The sequence below is a fragment of the Pelodiscus sinensis genome, chromosome 9 (assembly GCF_049634645.1).
Source record: "Pelodiscus sinensis isolate JC-2024 chromosome 9, ASM4963464v1, whole genome shotgun sequence".
Classification (NCBI taxonomy): domain Eukaryota; kingdom Metazoa; phylum Chordata; order Testudines; family Trionychidae; genus Pelodiscus; species Pelodiscus sinensis.
In genome coordinates, this window is record NC_134719.1 from 40,756,417 (window position 1) to 40,782,966 (window position 26,550).

The 26,550-nt window shown below is 37.7% G+C and overlaps 1 protein-coding gene across 7 annotated transcripts in view; it reads right to left on the reverse strand.

Annotated features, from left to right (window-relative positions):
* COL11A1 (collagen type XI alpha 1 chain) overlaps positions 1-26,550 on the reverse strand; it is a 255,966-nt gene that overhangs the window by 120,725 nt on the left and 108,691 nt on the right. For all 7 annotated transcript variants that reach the window (XM_075936624.1, XM_014571895.3, XM_075936623.1 and 4 more), the window contains 12 exons: positions 22,265-22,318; positions 22,092-22,136; positions 20,725-20,778; positions 20,585-20,629; positions 20,138-20,191; positions 19,632-19,676; positions 13,918-13,971; positions 12,220-12,264; positions 10,462-10,515; positions 10,335-10,379; positions 6,691-6,744; positions 5,781-5,888 (listed from right to left, as the gene is read on the reverse strand). In XM_075936624.1, the coding sequence (XP_075792739.1) occupies positions 5,781-5,888; positions 6,691-6,744; positions 10,335-10,379; positions 10,462-10,515; positions 12,220-12,264; positions 13,918-13,971; positions 19,632-19,676; positions 20,138-20,191; positions 20,585-20,629; positions 20,725-20,778; positions 22,092-22,136; positions 22,265-22,318 (657 nt within the window). The remainder of the gene's footprint in view (positions 1-5,780; positions 5,889-6,690; positions 6,745-10,334; positions 10,380-10,461; positions 10,516-12,219; positions 12,265-13,917; positions 13,972-19,631; positions 19,677-20,137; positions 20,192-20,584; positions 20,630-20,724; positions 20,779-22,091; positions 22,137-22,264; positions 22,319-26,550) is intronic.

Consider the following 26,550-nt stretch of genomic DNA (forward strand, 5'->3'; position numbering starts at 1 on the left):
CCTGGCAGGAGATATTATTAAAGAAGAATTCAGCCACACTGACATTCCCCATCAAAGCCAATTGAATGCATTAGAACTAATTAAAGTAGCATCCCCTAAAATAAAAATTTCACAGCATGACATTGCATCACACCCTGATACATTCAGTGGGATCCCCCGATTTCAATGGGAATATGGACCAAGCTGACTATTTCAAGCCTTTTTGGTGACAAGGTCCTTTATGCTCATTTACTCTTTCTTCAATATGCACAGGCATTATTTGAGCAAATTCAACCCCTTCCCTCCTTGAGTTTGGAGGGTTCCCACATGAAAGTGGCCACATAAAAGTGGGGAACACAGAAGAATCAAAGTGATCTTCAGGATGTTGTGGAGCTGTTCAGGGCTGGGCACCTTCTCTATGGTGTGGACCTTCCAGTGAGTAGTAGAGGACAGGCCATGGATTGCTGCTGTCATATGGATCTTCCTTCTCTCCCACCCTCTTGTTGATGTGTGAAGATGTTAGGGTCATAGAGGCAATTCCAACTATTAGACTGCAGGAACCTTCGCAGAGCAATTCTGCAACTGACACATATCATGAAGAGCAATGAGCAGTCTCCTCCAACCCATTGCTCATTGGCTCAGCGTGAGCTGGACATTTGACTCAGATTAAAAATATAAGGAGTTAAAAATGGGAATAATGGAAATAATCTGGATCAAATGTTTCAGTGGCTAATCTAAATCAAGCCAATTTAACTCATAGTTCTGTCACTAGTCTTCTGGTATTTGGTATACTTCTTAAAGCGCCAGCTACTGAAATCAAGAAGATTATGGGAAAATCTCAATTTTCCTACAGGTGGGAGGAAATTGGACAACATTCAAAGCTCAAAATACAGAATGCAATTCAATAGAAGCTTACATTAGTTATATTTTAAAATCTTTTGATTTAAAACCCATCTCATGATTTTTTTAATTGTATTTTGAGTATTTGGGGTTTGGCTATACTGAAAAAACTCTTTAAACTGTACATTCATTTGGAAATATCATGTCAGCAATACACTTTCCTATGTTTTCTCCAGGTCAGATATGGTCTAGGAATATCCTATTTTGTAATATTTCAGTAATCTCAGTCCTGGCTGAAAACAGAAAATGCAGAGTTCAGAAATTATATAAAAGAAGCTAACTAAAGAGTTAGTTATGGGTTTGGAAAAAAAAAGTTCTTCTCAATTCTTATTTTAATAGAACTTGTTCACTGATCCAGTTACCATAGAATGCAATGTGATATTACAATTGGAATTGTGTTTCCATTCATCCAGGATAATAGTTCTAGCCTTCTTTTGTTATATGTTCTTTGATTCATGACCTTGTTATCCTCTGGTAGGGCATTCTGCAACATTTTGGGAAACATTAATTCATAAATAGCTCCCAATAGTTAAATAAAACAGAAAATAACTTTTCTTGAAATGAGTGAACTGACTTCTAAGAAGTTATTTGATGACAGCTTATGACTGATTCCAGTACCAAATCATAAATGTAACCTTTCCTGAACTTCTAGTATGAAAATAAATAATTATGAAAAGTAATGTTATGTTTGTGACAAGAAGCAACTTATAATGAAAGTTCTACTATTCAAAAGTTCTACTATTTCTACACTATGCTCCTTTCTTTTTAGTTCCTTCTGCTGAAACTCTAATCCATGATCCTGATCCTCTCTCTTATATCAAACATCTATATACTCCTTTATATATGTTTAAATACTGTATAGACTTTATTTTTATTAGACATTTTGCCCTACAGGATAAAGAGGAACTGACCACAGAATTGAAATTTAATGATAACTTGGATGCAAGTGATCATGATATGATCATATTTATAATGTACAAGTGACTAAAGTACAGATATCTCTCTCCGATCAATTTCAAAGATAACAAAAAAAAACAGTTATGAGCCAAATCAGCTGTGAGGAGGAATTTAATCAGATAAACTGAATTATAAATTGTAAAAACTTAAGAATGCCTTACTATTTGCCCCAAAAGCCTCAATAGCATACCTAAGGAAGAAGACTACACTGATTTAAAAAAAACTAATCTGGTTTAGAGAAAGAGTTAAGACATCTATAGAAATAATAAATGGAAGACAGTGAAAGCTTATATTAAGAAATATAAATCAAAAGTTAAGAATTGTAGAAAATTAGTAAGGGAAGCAGAGAGACACAAAGAGAAATCTATAGGTAGAAGAGTTAAGGTAAATAAGGAGTTTTTAAAACATAAGTTTGGAACAAAAATAATCCTGATAATGGCATAGATCCATTATTAAATGATAATGGTAGAATTATCAATAATAATTCAGGAAAAAAGCAGAAGTATTGAATAAATATTTCTGTTCTATTCCTGGATCAAAACAGATGCCATAGTCTCATCATATGATGATTATAACACTCTTTCTATTCCAAAAGTATCTCTGGGGGATTTTAAACAACAGCTATTATATTTAAGCATTTTAAAATAAGCGGATCCGGGTAACTTGCATTCCAGAGTTTTAAAAGAGCTGACTGATGAGCTAGCTGGACATTATTGTTGATTTCCAATAAGTCCTGAAACACTGGGAAAATTCCAAAAGAAAGCAAATGTCATGCTCACTTTGGGATGGTAAAAGGGATGATATAGAAAATTATATGACTCTCAACCTTATAACATCAACCCTGAGAAAAATAATGGAGTGGATGATACAGGATTGATTAGTAAAGAATTAAGAGAGGATGAGGTAATTAACATAAATCAATATGGGTTTATGTAAAATAGATCCTATTACAATAATTTCAATTTTTATGACATTACAGGTTTGGTTGATAAAGGTTATAGTAATATTGTAATATACTTAGATTTCTATACATTGTATGACTCGAGACTTTACAACATTTTGATTTAAAACTAGAAAAATATAAAATTAACATACCATCTCATAGAATTGGAAGGGACATTGAGAGATCATCGACTCCAGTCCCCTGACCTCACAGCAGGACTAAGTACCATTCCTGACAGATTTACCCCAGAACCCTAAATTGGCCCCCTCAAGGATTGAACTCACAACCCTGGGTTTAGCAGGCCAATGTTCAAACCACTGAACATATTAAATGGATTCAAACTGGCTAAATGATAGATTTCAAAATGTAATTATAAATGTGTAATAGTCATCAAGCTAATGTGTAGAAGTCTTCTGGAAACAGTTCTTGGTCCTATGCTATTTAATGTTTTTATCAATGAACCGGGGAACAAAAAACAAAGCCATCACTGATCAACTTTGCAGATTACCCAAAAAATGGGAAAGCGGTAAATAATGTACATGACAAGTCACTAATTCAGAGCTATCTGGAACACTTGGTAAAATGGGAGCAAGCAAACAACATGCATTTAAACATAGATAAATACATATGTAAACATCTAGGAACAAAGAATGTGGGCCATACTTATAGGATGGGGGGGGGGCTCGATCCTGGGAAATAATACTGAAAATTATTTGGGGGTCATGGTGGATAAATATGAGCCCCTAGTGCAAAGCTGTGGCCAAAAGAGAAAATGTGATCTTGGGAAGCATAAACAGGAAAATCATGAGTTGGTGTGGAGAGGTTATTTTACATCTGTACTGGTGACCTCTGCTGAGATACTGAGTCCAGTTCTGGTTCCACAATTCAAGAAGAATATTAGTAAATTGGAGTGGGTTTAAAGAAAACCAAGAGAATGAGTAAATGATTAGAAAATGTGCTCTAATAATAGATGCAAGGAGTTCAATTTAGTTAGCTTCAGAAAAAGAACTTTAGGGGGTGACTTGATTACAGTCTGTAAGTATCTACATGAGGAACAAATTCTAATAATGGGCCCTTCAAGATAGCAGAGAAAGGCATAATCTAATCCAAAGGCTGAGAGCAAAAGCTAGATAAATTCCAACTGGAAATAAGTCATATATTTTCAGCTGTGAGGGTAATTAACCATTGGAACAATTTTCCAAGGATTGTGGTGAATTTTGCATTTCTGGCAATTATTAAGAGTTGAATTATTTTGAGGACGTTCTATGGACACTGTTATACAGGAGGAACAGACTAAATGATCAAAGGGTCCTATGAATCTAATCCTCACATCAGGCCTACGAGATTCCAGGGTTAAGTACTATCACTTCCATTGCAAAGATAGAGAAACAGACATGGAAATGTGATATGACTTTCTTAATGCCATGCTGAGATAAAGCCAGGATTAAAATTAGAGTGAGTCAAAATAACTTGGACAAAACCATTTTCCATCAGAAAATACAGTCCTATCAAAACTGAAATGCTTCTCAAAATTGCATCGATCCTGTCAAAGTTTCATTTTTTGAAAAATATTTGTCTTGAGTGATAGGTTCTGAAACCGTTGAAATGAGCCATTTTGATATTTTTAAACAAAACACTTAGATTTTTATTTTTGAAAGGGCTTTTCATTTAGACTATGTGTATATAAATAAATGAGAATCAAATCAAAACATGTTTACTTTAACAAAATGAAACACAATAGAGTGAACATAGAATGAATAAAATGAGTTTTTTTCTTTTGTGGAGAAATTTGAAATTTGAGGGTTTGTTCCAATCTAGAATGACTCCAGTGTTTAAAATCTCACAATCCTCTGGGAAACATTTCCCATGCTCCCCACAGCTCAGATGATTCCAACCTATATCTCTTGATTCCAACTTATATCTTCATCCCTAGGAGCACTGATGAGCAAGGGCAAAGGAAGCAGTTGCCCTAGGGCCCAGCAGTTTAAAAGAGTCCGGGGCTCTGGGTCCTTTAAATTGCTTCCAGAGCTCTGTACATTATGGAGGCTGGCTGGAAGAGGCACGGCACAGTCTGGGTAGTGCTGATGGTTGGCTACCCATAGCCCCATCCCTTCTGCCTGAGATTCTGCCCCTTCAAAGGCCTAGAGCCAGCTCCCTGGCCCCTCAGGGCCCAGCAAAGTCTGTTGCCGGCCCTGCTCATCCCCCTTTACGTCTCTTCTACCACAAGCTCCCTTCTTTTGTTCTCTTATTTGTTATCTCTCTCCTGCCCCTGGCTACCCAAAACACGGCATTGAAATCATCTTCCTTTATTGCCACTTCAACCTTTTACACATCAAGCCTTCGATTTTACCTTCAAATCTCTTCTCCTGCTTCCTGTCTCTCTTTCTGTATACAGTTCAAGATCATTGTTCTCATTTTCAAGATTCTACATATCATGCCCTCCATACATCTGAATCCTTGTTTTTTACTATGTTTTTGAATGCCCCCCAGATTGTTCACTTTTCCTTCTAAGTAGCACCTTTCCTTTCTCTCCTTCTGCCACTCCTGATTTTGTGGTTTTTGTCACAATATTCCTTTATTAAAAACAAAACTTTGCTCTGCCCATTCATCAAGTAATTTCTGCTCCTTCAGACCTTCTGTATAGCCTTTCAATGCCAAACTGCTCTCCAGCACTGTCTCCATCATTTTTGGCATCAAGTCATTTTCTTTGACTCATATTTGTCTTTGTTTGATGAGACTGTAATCAATTCCGAAAAGGGCTTTGTTGTCTTATGGGTCCGGATGTATTATTCATTTCTAGGTATAGTTATCAAATAATAATTTCCATTATTTGTGTAGTGCGTGAGATCATGCTAGTGTCTGTCTTGAGCAGCCATAACAACCTACCATGCTCTAGCAGCTAAAGGAGCTACTTTCATCAGTAACAGCCTTTGCAGCTGATGATCCTGGTTTGATCCCCATTATAAGGTAATGTTTCGTTACATAGTAGTTGGTTACTAACCTTTTCACCAGCCTGCCCAGCACCACCTGGATCCCCTGATGGACCTGCTCGACCTTTTGGACCTTCAGGGCCATCTTCTCCTCGTGGGCCCAGTGGGCCAACTTCACCCTAAAGTTCAATATGGTGTAAATACAGGGCTACTGCATATGTTCATAACAATGCACTGTTTGCAATAACAGTACACCTCAAGACTTATTTTATAAAACAAACCATTACTTGAAAACAAATGTAAATGAAGATCAGAACTTGGAATCATTGTGTAAGTGCAGAGACATCTGAATTAGACAACTTCTCAATGGGTTATGTACATCTCACAAGATGTACACACAAACATGCTGCTTCAGCTCTTGATAGTTATTTCTGCTAGTAACAGAACTCAAGTTATAGGGGCTAGGCAGGGGCTGTGCATGAGAGTACATAAACCCAGGATAAGGCTATATGTTGGAGGATAGGTGTGGCCCACTGTGAAATATTGTTACACCATTTTCCCTGCATCAACCAGAATCTGGCCTTGGAGGACTACTCTAGTTACAGTACATCAGACATTCAGTGGAATTAGCATAAAAATACAGATGTCTGGATAAATAATTATTCTGCGGGTCATAATGAGTTGTCCTGTGGCACCTTAGAGAGTAATTAAAATATCTATAGTATGATGAGGTTTTGTGGGCAAAACCCATTTCTTAAGCTGATATTAACTCCACCGCTCCACTGATGTCAATAGAGTTATGTTGATTCCTACCATGTAAGGACTGACCCCAAATCTAACTAACTAACTAACTGCCCAAAAAAATAAATACATAAATAAATACACCAGATTTAAAATGTATTTATAAACAAATTTGAGTGATTTTTCACAGGCTAACAGTTGTAATTTCTAGATACTATAACTTCCTATATAAATACTTACTCTGTCACCTTTAAGGCCCATGTCGCCTTTAAATCCTGGGAAACCATCTTCACCCTAAAGAACACACAAAATAAGGAAAAATGTGTCCATTAACAGAGATACATTTACAAATGAAATTAAAACATTAGGTAGCCTGAGAGGATGAGCATAATAATTGCACAGCAGCAGTAACTTCATTTAATTTATAATTTGGTATGTCCAATGGTTTCAATATGGCAGATAGTACATCCAAACAATATATATCTTATTCAACTACACTGAATCTTGGAACAAAGTTGTTAATAATGGGGAAATTCTCTTAGACTGCCATGAATTTCTGAATATTTTATGAACTCCTCCATAGAAGACATATACATTAGAAGTAACCTTCTGCATTAAATTCCATCCTTATACATTAATTTTTTTATTCTGTTTGGCTGTGTCTACACTGGGACACTTATTCTGGAAAAGCAGCTGCTTTTCCGGAATAAGCTGCGAACTGTCTACATTGGCCGCTTGCTTTTCCGGAAAAGCAATGATGATCGAATGTAAAATCGTCATTGTTTTTCCAGAAAAACTATGCTGCTCCCGTTCAGGCAAAAGTCCTTTTCCGGAAAAACTGTTCCGGAAAAGGGCCAGTGTAGACAGCACAGTAGGCTTTTCCGCAAAAAAGCTCCAATCGCGAAAATGAGGATCAGGGCTTTTTTGCGGAAAAGCGTGTCTACATTGGCACGGACGCTTTTCTGGAAAAGTGCTTTTCCGGAAAAGCATCCTGCCAATGTAGACGCGCTTTTCCGGAAATACTTATAATGGAAAAACTGTTCCGTTTTAAGCATTTCCGGAAAAGGGTGCCAGTGTAGACGTAGCCTTTATGTTTACACTGATAAGGTCTTTATCCTTTTTCATAATTGATTGATACAGTGATATCAATAGAATCAATGGAAATATTCCTGATTTGCACTGGTGTAACTGAGAGCGGTTTGTAGCCGTAAATCACTTTCTTTGTACAACTACCGTTCGTACATTAAGGCCATAAAAGATTTCTGTAAGTTCATTTTTAGGTGCTGTTCCTCAGCATTGGGGATAGAATCTCTCTCTCTCTCTCCTGAATGAATTCGTAGCAAAGGGGTTTCCTATAATGCCAATGTGTTTCAGGTGAGGCTGAGTTGGGGCTGTCAGTCTGGCATGAATGACAATGTGCTCTGGTTGTTGCTAATAATGCATTGTACTTCATCCCTAGTGATAAGTTTCCTATATTCATATAAGTTTTTTTTCTTTTCTCCTACCAACCACTGACGCTTGTCATGGGCCAGAAACCTAAAACCATGGTACCATTTTTAGTTCATCCAATAACAGAATAATTATTTCTAGCAGTATTATACATGAAGAAAGTTTTTCCATATTTTTGGGAAATGGTTCAAGAGAAACATGCCATGATAAGACAGCACTTTGATTTGTATACAAAACTGACAAATTTCATTTTTCAATAGACTGTATGCTTTCTGCACAAAGCATGAGCTGTAGTAGCACATCATAATACACGGAAAAGACATTTTAGGAAAAGGTTTAGGTAACTGACAGGTTGTCTCTGTTTTGGGTGATAGTGGATGACTATGTAATTCAAACATTAAAATTCCAAAGTAACAAATACCTATGTATTAAGATTTAAAGAGAGGAGTTGACCATGCAGAGCATGCAAAACATGAAAAAGACTTTAGTTATGAGCTACTCAATTATATCCCTGGCCAATAATGTTGTCCAAATAAATAAGGACATCTAGCATGCCCACAAGAATTGAACACTATGCCTATCACAGATCAAAAAGTTACCAAATGAATGGAAACTTTTCACCTTTCACGGTAAGGTCTCAACTAGAGGAATTTGATCTTTGTTCAGCTTGGAGGAAAGAGTGAATCCATGAACTAGAGAGAGTGAATCCATGAACTAATGTGCCAGGCCCCTACTCTGTATGTAACAAAATACAAAACAGAGTTCCATTCAGAGTGCATTGCTCAATACAGAGCCACAACTCCCCTGCCAGTTTTGGGACCATATGAAAACAATAATGATGTGCTAAATCAATCAATTGATCTACCTCTGTCCTCTTGTTATACTGCTTTATAAAAATAGTATTTCAATGCTCTAGATTAATAATGGTTTAATGTAACAGATAGATAAGCTCCACTCAGCACAATGTCCTGGAGCGTAAGAGATTTCTATGCATGCAGTACATCACTGTCAGTTTAGAGGTAAGTACTAATATTTTGTGTCATACAGCAGCTACTGTTAAACAACAGTTAGTATCATAGAGGATGCTAGGCAGTCTCTAATGTCATGAGGTCTTTAATGTTCAAAGCTACCATTTTTAAAGTGCTATTCAAAGAATACAATGAACTATTGCGTACTGTTTTTCTCAACTTATATTTATTTATGGAGATATAACTATATCATTATTTATCAATAGAAAAGTGTTTTTATTCTTATTGTATGTTTGCTTTATTTTGAATAACAGCTCGTGTTTATATAAGGCTTGGTCATGTAGTGAGGAAAGTTGCTATGATGAACAAAATGTGCTGTCACTGAAGAACAGTGAGAAGGATCATCTTCTACCTACTTTCAGAGCAGCCCTCTCAGGGGTTTGCTCCTGCAGGGAGATCTCTAGCACTGATATCAAAGGCAGTTTTGCAAACGCAAACTCTCAGTCTTGAAATAAAAATGTACACACTGTGGCTATAGAGCAGTAGGGCAGGATATGTGAGGTAGTTGTTTGAACTGCAGTTTTTGGACAGACTGACTCTAAAACTTGTGTGCCCACATCAGAAAACTTATCCCAGTGCAGGGATTCTCCAGTGGGCTAAACTAGCACCACTTTCTGCTGTAAGAACACTGAGGAAAGTAGGTAGGGCTAGGATACACCTGTTACAATGCCTGGCTGAGGGTTTGGCTCCAGGGAGCTATTAGATGGCAATGGAGGTTTCAGCTGCCAGGGTGTGCTCTAACTTCATGCCAGGGGACTGGCCCTATGCATAGCAGCAGCTGATGTGGGAGAATGCAAAGATGAGTTTTCATCACATTTGCACATACATTCACTACTGGTGCAGTGCACATTTTTGCCATAGCAAAGTATCTGGCCTACTGTCTGCATTTCCAGACACTGGAAAGCCTGGAAGCCAATGGAAGGTTTGTGTCTATAAGAAATACAGAATCTAGTCTATAGTATGAATGAAAGTAGTAAAAAGAATCCACAATTGTCACAGGTGTATATATATCACTCAGGTGCATTGGATGTGACAAGCTTCTAGGGATGCACTATATTGTCAGTGGGGGAAAAAGGGAAGGCTAATTCTCTACAGTCCTGTACTTGTGTGTGATCAGTTACACTTGTGCAGAGTGGGTTCAAAATGCTATTGTTCTGATCAACCCTATTGACATCTATTTTGCACAGATGTCAATAGCTATGCAAGTTGCAGGGCAATGCAGAATCAGGCCTGGTATGTTCCATGTGGAAGGTGAAATTAAACCACTGTTATCTGAGAACAACACTGTGTGAGGGAAGGAAATAAAAGACATAGCATTTAAACAAAGGAGGCCCCTCCCCCACTTTTTCTTTACCAGAACACAGAAGAACACTTTTTAAACAAAAGGAAGTCCAATTCTATGTTTACCTTTTCACCTTTGGAGCCCTTGAGGCCACGGACACCATCAGCTCCCTGTAGAAAACAAAGCGAAAATTCCTCACTGTACATAACCAAACCTTTCAAATATACATTTTTTTTTAAATATATACCATACCTTTACACCACGAGGACCAGGATAGCCAATTGGACCCTGAGGACCTGGAGGCCCCTAAAATACAATGGATTAGAAAAACTCTGTATGTTAGTCAGTTAACAAATAGCTTTCTGAGTGCAATCCACTTTCGTTAACTATACCACAAGTAGTCTAAAGGAAGACATTGAAATAATATTGGACAAACAGGGTTTTCTGGTTGACTTCCCTAAGAAAAGTTATGGACATATGAAAGTGTTTTCAAATTTTCTGTGGATCTATTTATAGTTTTGCTGTGGAATTATATTTTATCATTTTATTTTAGAATTTCAAATGAAAGGGAGGTATTAAAACATCAACACACAATATAAATTATCTGAAATTATGTTCATATTGAAAATATAAGGAAATCAAATAAATGGATATATGGTACATGATGTCTACACAGTGCAGAAGCTATGTATTAACTATAAAGACATGAATATGTAACTCTATCAACCCTTCCCCATCGTTAAAAAAAATCACAAGTTTACATTCTGTGCCACACACTGCTCTCATATAAGCATCTGCTATTCTCATATATAAAGATACTTCAAAATTTGACTCTAATTTTCAGTGTTTGTATTTTCCTTAAAGAAATCAATCAATCAACCAATCAATGTCTCTTTTAAAAATTCTCCAAAGTTAACAAATACATATATAAAATTACAAATATAAAATCAAGAGAAGATAAACCTTTGTCACTTTAGTTGTACATCCTGTTTAATACTCCCTGGCCTCATACTAAAGAAAAAGAGATGCCAAACCTATAATTAATTTCTGATTAAGGGCCAGATCCTGATACCGATTTATACTATTAAGATTGTACATTACTTTACCCTGTTGTCTTCAGTAGGACTACTTTGGAAGTACCATTATTCAGCATGAGGAAGAATCTCAGAATCTGACCCTAATATGACAGAGCTTTATAAACCCTTTAAATCAGTGGTCTCCAAACTTTTTAAGTGCAAGATCACTTTTCCAATTTAAGTCAATCCAGGATGTACCTCAAACCCTAATACCGTAGTCCTACCTCCTTCCCTACCGTTCTCCAAGGTCCTACCCAGTGGAGATGGGGAGAAGGAAACACCCTGACATGAGGGCCCCCTTTTTTGCCTCCCCCATCCTGAACAGCAAACCAAAGCCCCTGGGGGCCAGCTCCAAGGCAATGGCCGGGAGCAGCACAGCAGAAAGGGGAAGGGTGGCTGAAGTGCTTGAGCTCCAAGCCAAAACAGTCAGGATCACCTGTCACAGGCTCCAAGATCTACCTGTAGATCCCAATCTACTGGTTGGTGACCATTGCTTTAAATGTTTCGTTACCATTGACATTGACTTGCTGAAAGTACCTGAAAAACTCATAACGTGTATGTTTTGATGTGTACCTCTCCTAAAAGAACTTCTCAATAGTCTGTGCAGATAGCATATACTATAAAACTGCAAACTCCAAGAAACTGCAAGTTATCTGTCTGTAGCATGTTACAGTTTAGTATAGCCAGCCTAGACTTGAATAAACATAAATACACAATGTGCCCTGTTAAAGTAAAACTGCTTGTTGAGTTCACAGACTGGCAGTCAATAAATATGATTGTCAGCACAGACATGCTGTGAATGTGTCATGCATTTTCTATCATTTATGTTCCCAATAGTTTTTAGAGCAACAGATTATTACATAGTTGACAAATTTACCAAATAAACAAATAAAATTGAACAGATACATGTTTATAGAAAAGTTTTGAAACTTACCAAAGCACCTTTCTCTCCAGACTGACCCTCTTTGCCAGGGTGACCCTGATTACAGAAAGATAAATACATGTTGGAAAATATCCACTTTGTGGGGAAAAAATCCCAATTCATTATACAAATAAATTGGTTTTAAATTTTTGAATATAATCGTGACCTCAAATCCAGCCCTGTTTCTGGACCACGAAATGAAAAGTACTTCTCTATATTTGAAAAGAGATTTACTGATTTAGTATAGATCTAGTTTGCATAACAAAGAGAAATCTGGACAGCAGTTGTATTGATGTGAATGAATTAACCAACAGCTTGATCACATCCAGTTAAAATTTCAAAAGCAAGAGTCTTTTAATCAAATACACACTTAGATTTGAGTTTTATATATTTTGAAACAATCCTAAATCCCTAAAGCATTTTAAAAGTTTTAAAAGTTTACGGGAGTTTTATGAGAAGCCAATGAAGAGATTGATCTAGTCTCATTCATGGCATTAATTAAATGTTTTTCTTTTAAATAATGACCTACTGGTTAAATTATATATCATTATAGTTTTATATACAACTCCCACTAGATATACAGCCCAAGAATTAAGCTTTTGAGAGATACCAGTCACTCAAATGATTAATTCTTCACTGTATTCCCAGTGAGAGATAGGATTATAGTTTATCTATCACCCAAATTTACACCAAAGTGATATTAAAAATACTAAAAATTAGTAAAATTAGTAAAAATACTAATGGCAGATTATCGTATGAGGAAATGAACAAAATCCAGTCTTATTTAAAGATAAAACTTTAGTTTTGTTGAGCATGTAGCCATTTCTTAAATATTCATTTTGGTGGCATTAACTTCTAAAAGTATTTTCAGTTATATCAAATGATATCCTTTTTTCATATGCCTGCCAATCCTTAAATGATAAACCTAATATTTATGTTTAGCTTGCTAGCTTATAATAGTAATTGTAATATGCTATTAATTAATGTTATGTATAACACTTATCTATCTAGGCACTCTGGGATAATGTTGAGAAGGATGACTTAGATACCTCTGAACATATAATTGTCTTGTTCAAATTAAACAGCATTAATATCTTTTTTGTACTAAAACAAATACTTCTTCAACTTAACTTCAAGCAGATGATCTTACTGTACACAAAGTTATAACACCTCACTCTACATGAAAAGTCTCTTTTTCTACAATGCCACCTTTGTCAGAGATGAGGCTGACCAAGTGCTTCCGTGTATTAACATCCCTGTCCTACATTTCAACCAAAGACACATGCAAGCTAAGGAAATGACTCTAGGGAGATGATGGGGAGCAGTCAGTGGTTCCTACACATGCAACACACATGCAAATGTACTTTATTCCCAATTTATACCCCACAGTCACATAAATGAGACAGTGGAACTGACCCACTGTATGTCACTCTGGCTATTGGCTTATTATACCATGTCATTGTTGCAAGTATAATTGATCATCCAGACACACATTTCTAAAGGTCTTCAGCAAATGTTAGCAGCCATCTAACTTCAACCACAAGTTTAAATAATGCAGAGATATACACAGGCTTTACAGTTCTGTTCCCAACTAAGAGTGTTGCTTCTTTTTAATTCTTGTAAGGCAGTATATTGCATGAAGCAACCCAGAGTTCCATACTCATTTTTAACAGTGTTGACAGTCAAAGGACAAAATATTATATTACTTACAGGAGGCCCATCAGAACCAGCAAGTCCAGGAAGGCCAGGCTTGCCCTGTGGTCCCTAAAAACAAAAAAAATTATACATTTTAGTAATATTAAACAAATAGGTTGCTCAAGCTAAAAAAGGTTGCAACAAACAAATTAAGAACAAAAAGACATATGTTAAAACATACAAAGTGATGGGGAAAATAAAACAAGAGCATGTTCCAAAAACTAGATCCAGAAACTTAGATTCTGATTTCAGTTATATCAGTGTAAAGCCACATCAATTCTATGGACCTCAAAAAAGTTACTCTCCGTGATAATTAGTGCAAATGAGAAAGGAACAGAGGAACTGCTATATGGTCCATCTACTCCAGTATTTTGCTCCTGAAGAAGAAAAGTGCAAGAAACCTTTTAGTAGTCAGACACAGGATAATCTAACATCAATACTTAGGCTATATCTAGATTGCAAGCCTCTTTCGAAAGATAGTTTCGAAAAAGCCTCTTTCGAAAAAGAGCGTCTAGACTGCAAGCGGAACTTTCGAAAAAGCAAGCCGCTTTTTTGAAAGAAAGCAGTGAGTGAGTCTGGATGCTCTCTTTCTAAAAAGCCCTGTTGGCATTCAAGAACGCCTTTTTTCGAAAGAGCACTTTCGAAAAAAGGCGTTCTTCCTCGTGAAATGAGGTTTACCGCCGTCGAAAGAAAAGCCGCGTTCTTTCAATTTAATTTCAAAAGAACACGGCTGTAGTCTAGACGCAGGTGAAGTTTTTTTGAAAAAAGGCTACTTTTTTTGAAAAAAACCCTGGCTACGTCTACACTGGCCCCTTTTCCGGAAGGGGCATGTAAATTTCACTAGTCGTCGTAGGGAAATCCGCGGGGGATTTAAATATCCCCCGCGGCATTTAAATAAAAATGTCCGCCGCTTTTTTCCGGCTTTTAAAAAAGCCGGAAAAGAGCGTCTACACTGGCCCCGATCCTCCGGAAAAAGTGCCCTTTTCCGGAGGCTCTTATTCTTACTTTGAAGTAAGAATAAGAGCCTCCGGAAAAGGGCACTTTTTCCGGAGGATCGGGGCCAGTGTAGACGCTCTTTTCCGGCTTTTTTAAAAGCCGGAAAAAAGCGGCGGACATTTTTATTTAAATGCCGCGGGGGATATTTAAATCCCCCGCGGATTTCCCTACGACGACTAGTGAAATTTACATGCCCCTTCCGGAAAAGGGGCCAGTGTAGACGTAGCCCCTGAGTCTGGACACAGCCTTAGAGACTTAAGATGTGAAGCAAGAGGTTTTATCTCCCTTTCAAAATTTGTGTTAGCAATACTATTGACTCCATGTTTTCTTGTTATCCAGATAAACAGCCAATCCTTTGAATCTTTTCAAGTTGTTGAGCTCAGCAGCATACTATAGGAATTAATTCTGCAAACAAATCATGCACTGTGTAGAAAAAGTAATTTCTTCTGCATACTCATTTGGCCTTAAATATTTCAGCTAACTATAGATGGATACTGAAATACTTGCACCCTCTAAGTACCGGCAATATCTCAAAAATATCCATTTGTTATGTTAAGCTAACTGGCCTTTTATCTCAAAAAGTGTGCGATTCCTATACCCATGTTAATCATCAAAACAATTCTTATCAGAGAGCAAAAAGCACCTTCTATAGCATGAATGAGAAAAACCAAACAAAAGCACAGCCTCTTGGGATGCAAATTAAATAGAAATGACATATGAGAGAGAAGGAATAACATGTTGCTTCCCAGTTAAACAGAAGTGATGAAATGAGGAAAAATAAAATTGAGCTTTTACATAATCTTATGAAAAATTTCAGCATCAAAGTATGTTCAGCATCAGTTTTCAAATTCACCATAATTTTTACCACCTTTTTTCTTTAAAAATGTCTTCAAATGTAATGAATACGCAAATCAGAAAGATTAAAATATTTTTATTTGAAATATAAGAGTGAGGGAATGATTGAATAGAGGAAAGTCAAGGCCATTGAACACACATCACCGAACAGACAAGAAATTAAAGGCACAAGGAGGAGAAGTGAAGCAAGGGTTACATTTAGAAACAGATCAGAGCAGTTAGGATGGCGAGAATGTACCTGTTGTGTGTATCAATCATCCCTAAAATGTATACACAGCAATGTGAAAGGAGCAAGTGGAGAAATGTAATATAGTGTTCACAATACAAAATAATGCACAAAGGACAAAAAAATGACAAAGAGAGAAATCCTGGTTATGCTGAAGTCAATGGTACTCTTCCACTTGAGTGGAAGAGATAGCAGATCACCCAGAGTCAAGAAGAGGTCAGAGGTGGTAATAGAAAAGCCCGGACAATTTATATAATGTAGGTGAGTCACAGAACCCAGGGATGAGAGCTGTCTGCTTATTGGCTTGAAATGTTTCAAACACAAAGCAGAGCTACATTTGGAGGAGAAACTGCATGCATGTTAGGGCAGATTGTGACTTTGTGGAAAAGAAAATGTTTTTCAAATGGTTAAGAGACATACAAGGTGTTTTTGTCCATAAACCAAAAAACATGTTATATAACTAGAAATGTTATGAGAACAAAAAACCCTCCAAAACCCAGGTAGGGTGCTAATCTCCAACCACCATGTCTAAGTTTACACAACATAAGGAAAGGAAATTGGCAACATTTGTTTTCAAAGATTTCAAGAATATGGTGCCCAAACAAAATGAAATGATACATTAATCATAAATGCATTATGAAAACCTATAAGAGTCACTGAATCAACCTGTAATGAACATCACCAGACCAAATTAAAATTAGTAACATCCAAGTCATCATAAAATCATAGAATCATAGAATACTAGGACTGGAAGGGACCTTGAGAGGTCATCGAGTCCAGTCCCCTACCCTCATGGCAGGACCAAATACTGTCTAGACCATCCCTGATAGATATTTATCTAACCTACTCATCATCACCTGGAATCATTTACATTAGCTGGATGATCACAAATCCATCCTCTTTTTTTAGATATTTTTCCTATTTAGTACCATTGTGGCTTCACGGTATTCACTATTTGTAACATCTACAAAATCATCAGTGTCCTTGTAGTCTTTATCCTGTTCCATGCTTAGTTGTGGGCATGTCCACTCTCAATATATATTGGCTAACCAAAAAGAAAGCAAAAGATCAAACAGACATTCCTGTATTCCTGCCAGGCACTGACCTAAGGTTACTAGGTTTAGAATTAGTCATCTGGGTATATTCTGGTATTCTGGCAGCAATATAATTGATGCTGTTTTTTACATCCCTCGAACACTTATACCTCTGAGAAACTTTTCTCACATAAGTAGTCCTATTGATTTCACTTACACTTAAGGTGCTGCTAGACTATTCATTGAGTTTTTTTCTTCCAGTTTTTCCATGTGAGTAGAGTTACTCGTGAGCTCTTTTTCAGGACTGGACCTTCTCAATTAGTAATCTTGTTGGATTGGCTGTGCTGACTATATTGCATCAAATCAATGAAAAACTTTTAAAGAAAATCTCTATCTATTACTGTGAGGCCTGATTGTAAAAGAGAGGACATCTACATTTGTGTTACGAAACTTTTATGAGGGAAATCTATATTAGTAGATTTATATGGGGGAAATCTTTGATGTGAATGGGTCTGGGTATAAATCAGTACTGGTATGAATGGATTTGGACTGGGAAAGCATTCTAACAACATTTCAAATGTTATTGCTTGGTCCTCCATCACAGATGTCAATGTGTAACATATTGTATTCATTTAAATATTCAGTTGCAAGCAGGGAAAATTTAGATTCCAGTACGTTTTAGTAGAGGAAACTTTAGATGTTGGTGAGCTGCACATGGAAAACTGAACAGGTAATTATGGAAAGGGTAATTATTCTATGTGGATAGGTTTGACTGGATAAACTTCCTTTAATATTTTGTGTCAGTACCTCGTTGTACAAAATTGATTTGTGGAAGGCAGTTTGTACACAGAAGTTTCTAGGTGAATAGACTCCTGCAGACATTGCATATTAAAATTAATTTCCTGAATGGCTAGAATTCTTCCTTCTCTCCACGTGCCATTCATCTCTTCTAGCACAGCTAAGTTCAGAGCCCTTGGTTTGTAATCCCTCCCAGAAGGTGTTTAATTTACTGAAGTCAGTCATCCAGTACAGGTCCCCACAAAAGGGGCACTCATAGTTCTAATTCTTGGGCTTGGTATTACATTCTGTATGCTACCACATGAGGAAGATCCCAAAGGGTGTGGGAATGAGGCCTACTGCTCAACAGTTCACTGAATGGGCCTAGGACACATGCTGGATTATGTTGCAGCTTTTGAATAGCTTTAGCGGTAAACAAAGTTATCTTGCATTCTGGGGAGCTCGGCAGGATTTCTGTCCCCTTGCAGTGGTCTGACTCCACTTATCCTCATTCAGGGTTGTCTTTAAGGTATGATTTTTTTAAAAAATTCTTTGACTACATGTGAAAAGTAACACATTTGATATTAACTCAATTCTCGGTCTCCATGATATTTTGGCACATAGAAATGTATATGATGCTGGGTAAGTGCAAAGTGATTTCTATCCTGTATGGAGAGCAGAAACAACAATGAATACCTAAGGTTGGATTTTTGTAATAGGAAATGTGGCACCTGTCACTGCTACAGTACATTTATTTAAAAGATGTTATTAACTTTGGGATGTCTACCTTCCCTTTTAAGCCATGAATGAACATAACAATTCTGCTTAGCAGTTAGTTAAAGCTAACAAGCTGGTTTACCTACTCATTTCAAAAACAGAAAAGACTACCAAGCCAAGAAAACTCAAAAATAAGGTAAGTATATGGATAGATAGGAAGCAAGCAAACTACTTCACACCTTTTTATCCTATTTATCTGTATATTTGCTATTATAATGGATGCAAAACTCTGATCGACTATAGTGAGAGTTTTGCTCAATTGTAGATTACAGAATTGTTTCCATAAGAAATATATACAACTGAAGGTGGGGGGGGGGGGGGGGAGAATTGGGTAGGTAGGAATTCTGCTAGATAGGAATTCTGTGCATTGTTTCCTAAAATTCCCCTCAATCCTTACCACCAAGAGGTACTGGAACACTAGGAAGATATTAAACCACGAATGAGAGGGAAACCAGAGTGGAATCAATCAGGGATTTAACAGAGGAAAGAAGAAATTACTAGGAGTGTGAAATTTGAAACAGACATAATTAGCACTTGCAAAAGAATGTTACTGCTCCAGGAAACAGAAGGGTACACAAACAGGGTCTTATTCTGATCTAAATTATACCACAATTACTCCAGTGGAACTCCAGAATAATGCCAATATACCATCCATATAAATAAGAACAGAATCAGGCTCACAGTTTAAAGAAAAAGATAGATATGTTAATAATGAAGATGAGAGATCTAGAAAATACATGTAAATGTAAAGTCTTTTTTTGTTTGGTACACCTGCAATGTGAGTCTGTTTGTATTTAATCTTGTACAGTACTGTGGGCCAAATTCTGATTCTAATAACATGAGCATGAATCAAGAGTAAATTCAGGAAGTAACACTAGTGAAAAAAATGGTGTAAGTGAGAAAAGAGTTAGGCTCACATTGTTCATTGATTTAGTTGGTGGTTTTAGGGAGTTCTGTTTGAGATTATAGGTGTCTAATACTCTAAACATAAAGCAAAGCCCTTAACCACTTAACCAGGAGTTGCTACACTGATTATGAAATACCAGAATAACATTATAACTTACTTTTTCACCAGGAGCTCCAATAGGACCTTGTGGACCAGGAAGCCCCTATTAAAAAGAACCCAGGGTGTGAGAAATCAGGGGTAACAAGATGCATACATTCTCCCTATTAAAGAGCCCTTATTAATCTGTTTAAACATAGTGGCAAATATAAGTGTGGTTGTTGGGATTTTTTTAAATCAGATAGATAAGGAGCTTTGTGTGAGCCTTTTGCACCGGCTACTATTCTGACATCAAGTCTGTAACAGGATCCTATTCAGTGCCCTCCTACAGGTGTGGCCAGTCCTGCTAGCATTCCAGGAACACTGAATGAGTCATTTTTCTTGCGAATGAAAAGCCCTCTGCAAGCTTGCTTTAAAATTCTGCTCCCACTGCACTATGCACATTTTCAGCATTATTTATATAAAAACTTCATGTTTTATCAGTCCTGCCTGTGAAAAGCTAATCTGTATTCATTAAACATTTGTTTAAAGGAATGTAGTATAACCTGTGGGTTATTAAACACTTACTTGTGGACCTGGGATTCCTTGTTGACCGGGAGGGCCTGGTTCTCCTTGAGGACCCTATCATGCAAAAAATACAGAGGCATTAGGTTTGGACTTCTGTGTTACAAATCTTCATTCTCAGGCCTAAAGTAATCACATCTCTGGTTTTCCCATCTTTTAAATCTTTTAAATCTCTCTCTAGTCTGATTTTCAAGTGAATTTACATCACCAATATTTTATTTATGTAGGGCTAATTCCACTCCCACTTTACACCCTGAGAGCTGTTTTCTGAGGATTGCAGAAGGTTAAATGAGGGAAGAATTTAGGTTGAAGCAGAGGGGACTCCAGGCTGTCCTCTTCAATAAAACATTGAGAGAAATCTGAATTTTAAATTAAACAGGGATGGGGGATGGAAGGAAAAGGATTTTGACAATCCCAAACCTCTGTTTCTTTCCATAATTATCTACGTACCAAGTTTCCTTTTGGACCTGGGGGACCATCAACACCTGCAATACCCTAAAAAAGAACAAAAATAGAGGCAACACTGGGCAGAATTATTTTTTACTGGAAATAGCACATTTAAAATACCTCACTCTTTATGCCATACGTACAGGTTGTCCTGGGGGACCAGGTGTGCCCCGGGGGCCTAGTAGTCCTCTTGGACCCTGAAGAGAAGAAATTATTCATATTAAAAATGTGGGTGCGATTCCTCCTTATAAGCTGGTAGGCAGCGGGACTGCAGGGGAGGGAGGCAGTGCAGAACAACAAAACAATTCATTGCAACATGGGATGCTCCTGACCTCTGTCCTGAATCTGGAACACAATATGGGCTGAAGTAGCCTTTTGTCAAGCAGCTTTGCCTCTCATATCAGAGAAAGGTAAGGGGGATAGATTTTCCCACCGCCAGTGCCCTGAACATTGGTGCAGAACCTTACATAGTCACTTGGTCTGGGTGGCGACTATTTATGTATTTAATAAAAACAAGGTAGTTTTAATGGTTTCTGTCATATTCTGCATTGCTGATGAAAGTAGAAAGTCCTACTTTTCTCAGTAGTAAAATCTCTGCTAGATAGCTAAATATTATTCATTTGGAGTCTTTTTCTCTATATTAAACAAATGGAAACTTCCACAAACAGAAAGGGAGGCCTGCACCCACACATAATTCCACTGAAGTGAATGGGACCATTCTTCTTCTGAGGAGGAGCAAAATTTGTTCCCAAGGGTTATTTTTGACTTTCCACAGTGTAAGATTTTGTTTTTCAATATTTATGGCATCAGACACTGTGGCTGAAGAAGGCAGAGCTCATTCTTCTCTCTGTTTCATGATGTGTAAAGAGAATGCAAATTACAGTACTATCTTTCTGACTCAGTAGCATTTTGCACCCGCTTTGTATCTGGAAGGGTATAGATCAGATATGTAGGATACAATCATCCTTTCTGAGCCAGGCCATGGATCCTTTGCCTACACTGCAAATCTCTGTTCTGCAGTGACAGCACCAGTTGAATTCCTACTGTATCAGTAAAATTCTTGCACATGGAACAATTGCAAAATATGCAATAAAGAAAAGCAGTTTGTGTTGCAATATTTTGCAGTCAAATGTTCAGAAAAAACACACTGCTGTGAAATATCATTAGAGCATTCAATAGGCTGATTCTACTCTCACTTATGTTGGTGTAAATCAGGAGTAAATCTACTGAATTCAATGAAGTTAGACCAGAGTAAATGATACATGGTTCAGCTCCACTGATTCTGGAAGTTGTGTATCCTGGACTGCATTAATACAGAAATAATTCCAGTCACGTTAATGACGTTATACCCCAGAAGAATCTAGCTAATTTTGTACCTTCCATACAGAACTGCCATTTCGTCCCCTCTGGGAAAAACTTAGTAGAAATGAATGATATCTTAGAGTGATTTTGTTCTGCAAAATAACCAGTGTGCATACCAGAAATAGAATAATAAAAAGGCTTTGCTTACAGCTTCACCTGGGAGACCTCTGGGTCCAACCTCTCCATCTTCTCCCTGTCATTATGAAAAGGAAGAGAAGGTTTAGTGTTAAAAGTATATATCACCAAACCATTCCTACTGTGTGAGGACTTGATTTGAACTGTATTGTATATATTAGTGAGCTGAAGTTTCTAGTAACGTACCCTTGCTCCATCTTCACCGGGTGCACCAGGAGGTCCTTGTGGGCCACGATCTCCCTGGAAAACCAAAAAAGCTATAATAAAACAACACAGGCTACAACTCTGGCTGGAAACAACAAGAGATGAGAGAGTGAAATACCAACAAATACTTTAGCTGCATAATGGTGTCAGAACATCCTCACTGTAACCGCAAACAGGTATAAATCTACATGTTACTTGGCAGAAGATTCCATTTAGAGGTGGATCCAAAATCTTTTATCAGATCAACATAAGGAAAGATTAATGTTTCAGAAATATTTAACAATTATATCAGGTAAGGTTGCCACAAGAACATAAGAACACCCATACTGGGGGCTTTTAAGTGCATATATACACAGTGCCTCAACAGATTTTGGACCAATCTAATTAAGCATTTTTTTCTCCCTCATTTTTAAAGAAGGCTAATGTTCTGCATAGCTTAAATTAGGGATATAATACTGTAGTCGATTAACCGATAAGCAAATTGTGTAGCTTATTTTGAGGTAAGGGTACAATGTAGATGCATATCTAGAGTTTTAGTTTTGGACTGTTTATTATTCTGTCACTTTTATATACATTTGTGATACATCTTTGGATAGGCACATTCTTAACAAATTTCAATATTTAAATTGCATACAAATATGTAGGTTCATACAGTTAATGACAGAAGGGACTAGTAGATGATATCCTCTGACTTCTTTATATATCATAGGCCATAGAATTTCATCCTATTACTCCTATGCTGACTCAATAGTTTGTGGTTGCCTAAAGCATATGCCTTTCAGACACATCCGGTCTAGAAATTATAGCATGTGTTCCCAGTTCAAACATGACTAGACATGAAAAGATTCCTAAAAAGAATATGATAATGTTTGGTACATTTTTTAAACAACTTTATACTTACACAGACAAAATATAACTACAGGGGTATGTCTAGACTACATCCCTCTGTCATCAGAGGGATGTAAATTAGACATACCAAAATTGCTAATGAAGCGGGGATTTAAATATCCCACGCTTCATTAGAATAAAAATGGCCAACACTTTTTGCCGCTGCAGCACTTTGCTGGCAAAAAGTGGCACTCTAGACGGGGATCAGTCGACAAAGAAAGCCTTTTCCGACCGATCCCTTATGCCTCGTGCAATGAGGTTTACAGGATTGGTCGGAAAAGGCTTTCCTTATCGACCGATCCCCGTCTAGACTTCTGCTTTTTGCCGGCAAAGTGCCGCATCGGCAAAAAGCGGTGGCCATTTTTATTCTAATGAAGCACGGGATATTTAAATCCACGCTTCATTAGCAATTTTGGTATGTCTAATTTATATCCCTCTGGTAACAGAGGGATGTAGTCTAGACATACCCCAGGAGAAAAGGATTTATTTCATTTTTCCTCTGTGCTTCTTTATCACAGGGAATACCAAGGTGAATGTTTATGCAAACACTTCCTTGCATTATGTCCTCTCAGTACGCATGACTCCAAAGGTCTGCAGCTATTTGCTTGGCTTTAAATGAGACTGCTTTTCGACTTGTAATACTTTCTAAATATCTACAGGGCTCCCATTTTCATATAAATATATAGTGATTCCTAAGTAATGGGATGGAGAATTTGAAAAAGCTTTTGTTATTTCCCTTAACTAACTTTTGCAATTCTTTTTAATTTGTTGAGAAAATATGAACTCAGTATCCATATTTCTGACTAAGACCAAAAAATGCTTTCACTGTACAATTAGGGCTCATATAATTTGCCAAATCATCCATGACATTAGAAAGCAGACCTAGATTTCTTTGCGATCAGAGAATTTTGGAAGAGTTGCCCAGTCTTCAGAGGACATATGATAGATGCACAGTGACTTATTCACTGATATAGTCTTCCAGTGTAGTCCATCAGCTCAACTTAAAAAAACTGTGTGTAATTGAATTCACAAAGAATGATGCACTGCCTATCATTTGCCTCGGATTTCCTTAGTAAGTAACTTACTTGCAGTGCTTAATTTGTAATAAAAGAAGTGCTGGAGCTCAGCACAAATTAAACAACATCTGGGCCACAGGAAAGTGGCAGCTGCTGGCTAGGCACCCAGTACTGAAGGCAGCATCACTGCCATAAGCTGCACAGAAGGGTGGCAATTCACCATATCATGCCACCCTTGCTCTATGTAGCTACTGGTGGCAGTATTGCCTTCAGTCCTGGGCTGCCAGAGAGTGGCAGCTGCAGGCCAGGAGCACAGAGGTGCCAGAGCTATGAACTGACAAATATAGAGGTGCCAGGGCTCAGCCTCAGCAAGCCCTGGCACAAATTAAGCACCGCTTATTGGATCTTAAGTTCTCATGATAGAATCAGCTACAACTGAGGTAGGACACTGCCCATTTTTTGCATTAGGGATGAAAATAGATCCAAAAGTGAATGCAAGTTGGAATCTATGCTACAAAATCAGTAGCAGTGTTACAAGACATGACAAAACTGAAAATCTGAAGTCTTTTTATCAGTCTTCAAATGTCATTCTCACAACTTCAGCAACTGGAGAAGAATAGGCAACAGCTATTTCTTTTTTAATAATGTTAGTACAGGTTGTTCCTGTCCGTTAACAGGACTCTCTGGTCCCACAACAGATCCCAGGAACAGGGAGGTCTGGTGGTGGGGCAGGAGCGTGGTAGGAAGGACAAGCATCTCAGCCAGGGTAGCAGTTTCTGGGGTTGGGGGCACAGCATGGCGGGGAGCTCTAGCCCCAGCAGGTTGGTCATCACAGAGAGCTGTGATTCCTGCGGCGGCCATGAAGCTCAGGTGGCCGTGACGCCAGTGATCTGCGACCCCAACAGCGGCCATGGAGTTCCAGCCCCAGCCCATGCTGGGGCTGTGGAGCTCTGGCTGCAGAACCAAGTGGCTGCAGAACTCTGGCTCTGGCCCTGAAGCCCAGAGGCTATGGAGCTCTGGCAGCAGTGAGGCCAGCGGCAGTTAGAAAGCCCGGGGGCTGGGGTAGCAGGAGGCCAGACTAGAGCCCTAATCTGGTGACAGCAGGGCAGTATGGGCCATGAGGAGAGGGACCTCCTCTGGTCTGGCAAATCCTCTCATTCAGGACTAGTCAGGTCCCAAGGTTGCCAGATAAGGAAGTCCAACTTTGTAGCTACAAAGAAAAAGCCTTTCCTGGGTGCTGAGCTGGTGAAGGAGTGATGCTGGAAAGACTAGAGGAACTTTTTGCCAGGGATAAAAACAAAGATGATATTGTGAAGCAAATTCCCTTGTCTGATTTCACAACAGTGTGAAGATTGGATGTAATTTACAAGGATTATTTATCAGCACTGCTTCCAGATTTTAAAAATGCCATCATGTCTCTTACAATGAACAAATTGAGCAATTGAAGTGGTAGGGCCGAGTTAACACTATTTGTTAGATTGTTTTATGGTGAAAATTTTGAGCTTATTATCATTAGAAACGTAAGTCATGGCAGGGATCACTATTGAAGAGTTAAAGGCTTTTTGAAAAAAAAAGTTTAAAATTATAAGAAGTAAATTTGCATGTTATAGATAGAGGTCTCTCTGTGATAGGAAAAGAGAAGTGCTTTGCTTCACATTTGGCAGTTATACTTCATTGCATCATTATCTAGCGTAGTATCCTGTCTTTTGATGGTGGCATCATCAATGGTGGTAATCATCAATGATACATTCCCTGTCATTCATTCCCAGCTTCTGGCAAAAAAAAAAAAAAAAAAAAAAAAAAGCTAAAGACACCATCCCTGCCCATTCTGGCTAATAGCCACTGATGGACCTATCCTCCAGGAATGTATCTAGCTATTTTTTGAATCATGTTATAGTCTTGCCCTCACAACATCATTTGGCAAAAAGTTCCACAGGTTAACTGTGCATCATGTGAAGAAATACTTACTTTTTTTGTTTTAAACCTTCTGCCTATTAATTTAATTTGGTGACCCCTTGTTACAAGGTATAAATAACATTTCCTTATCTACTTTATCTACACCAGTCATGATTTTATAGATTTCAATGATATCCCTCCTTAGTAATTTCTTTTCCAAGGAGAGAAGCCACATTTTTTTTAATCTCTCCTCATTTGGATGTTGTTCCTACTCATTTTTGTTGCTCTTTTCTGAATCGTTTCTAATTCTAATATATCTTTTTTTGAGATGGGGAGATAGGGGATGAACAAGAGGTATTCTATTTCCACCTTGTGACCTCACCTTTTTAAAACTCTTATAAAGACATATCAGTCAAATAGCATGACCTGCTGCAGCACAATGATGTTCCTTGATTTAGTACAGGGTAT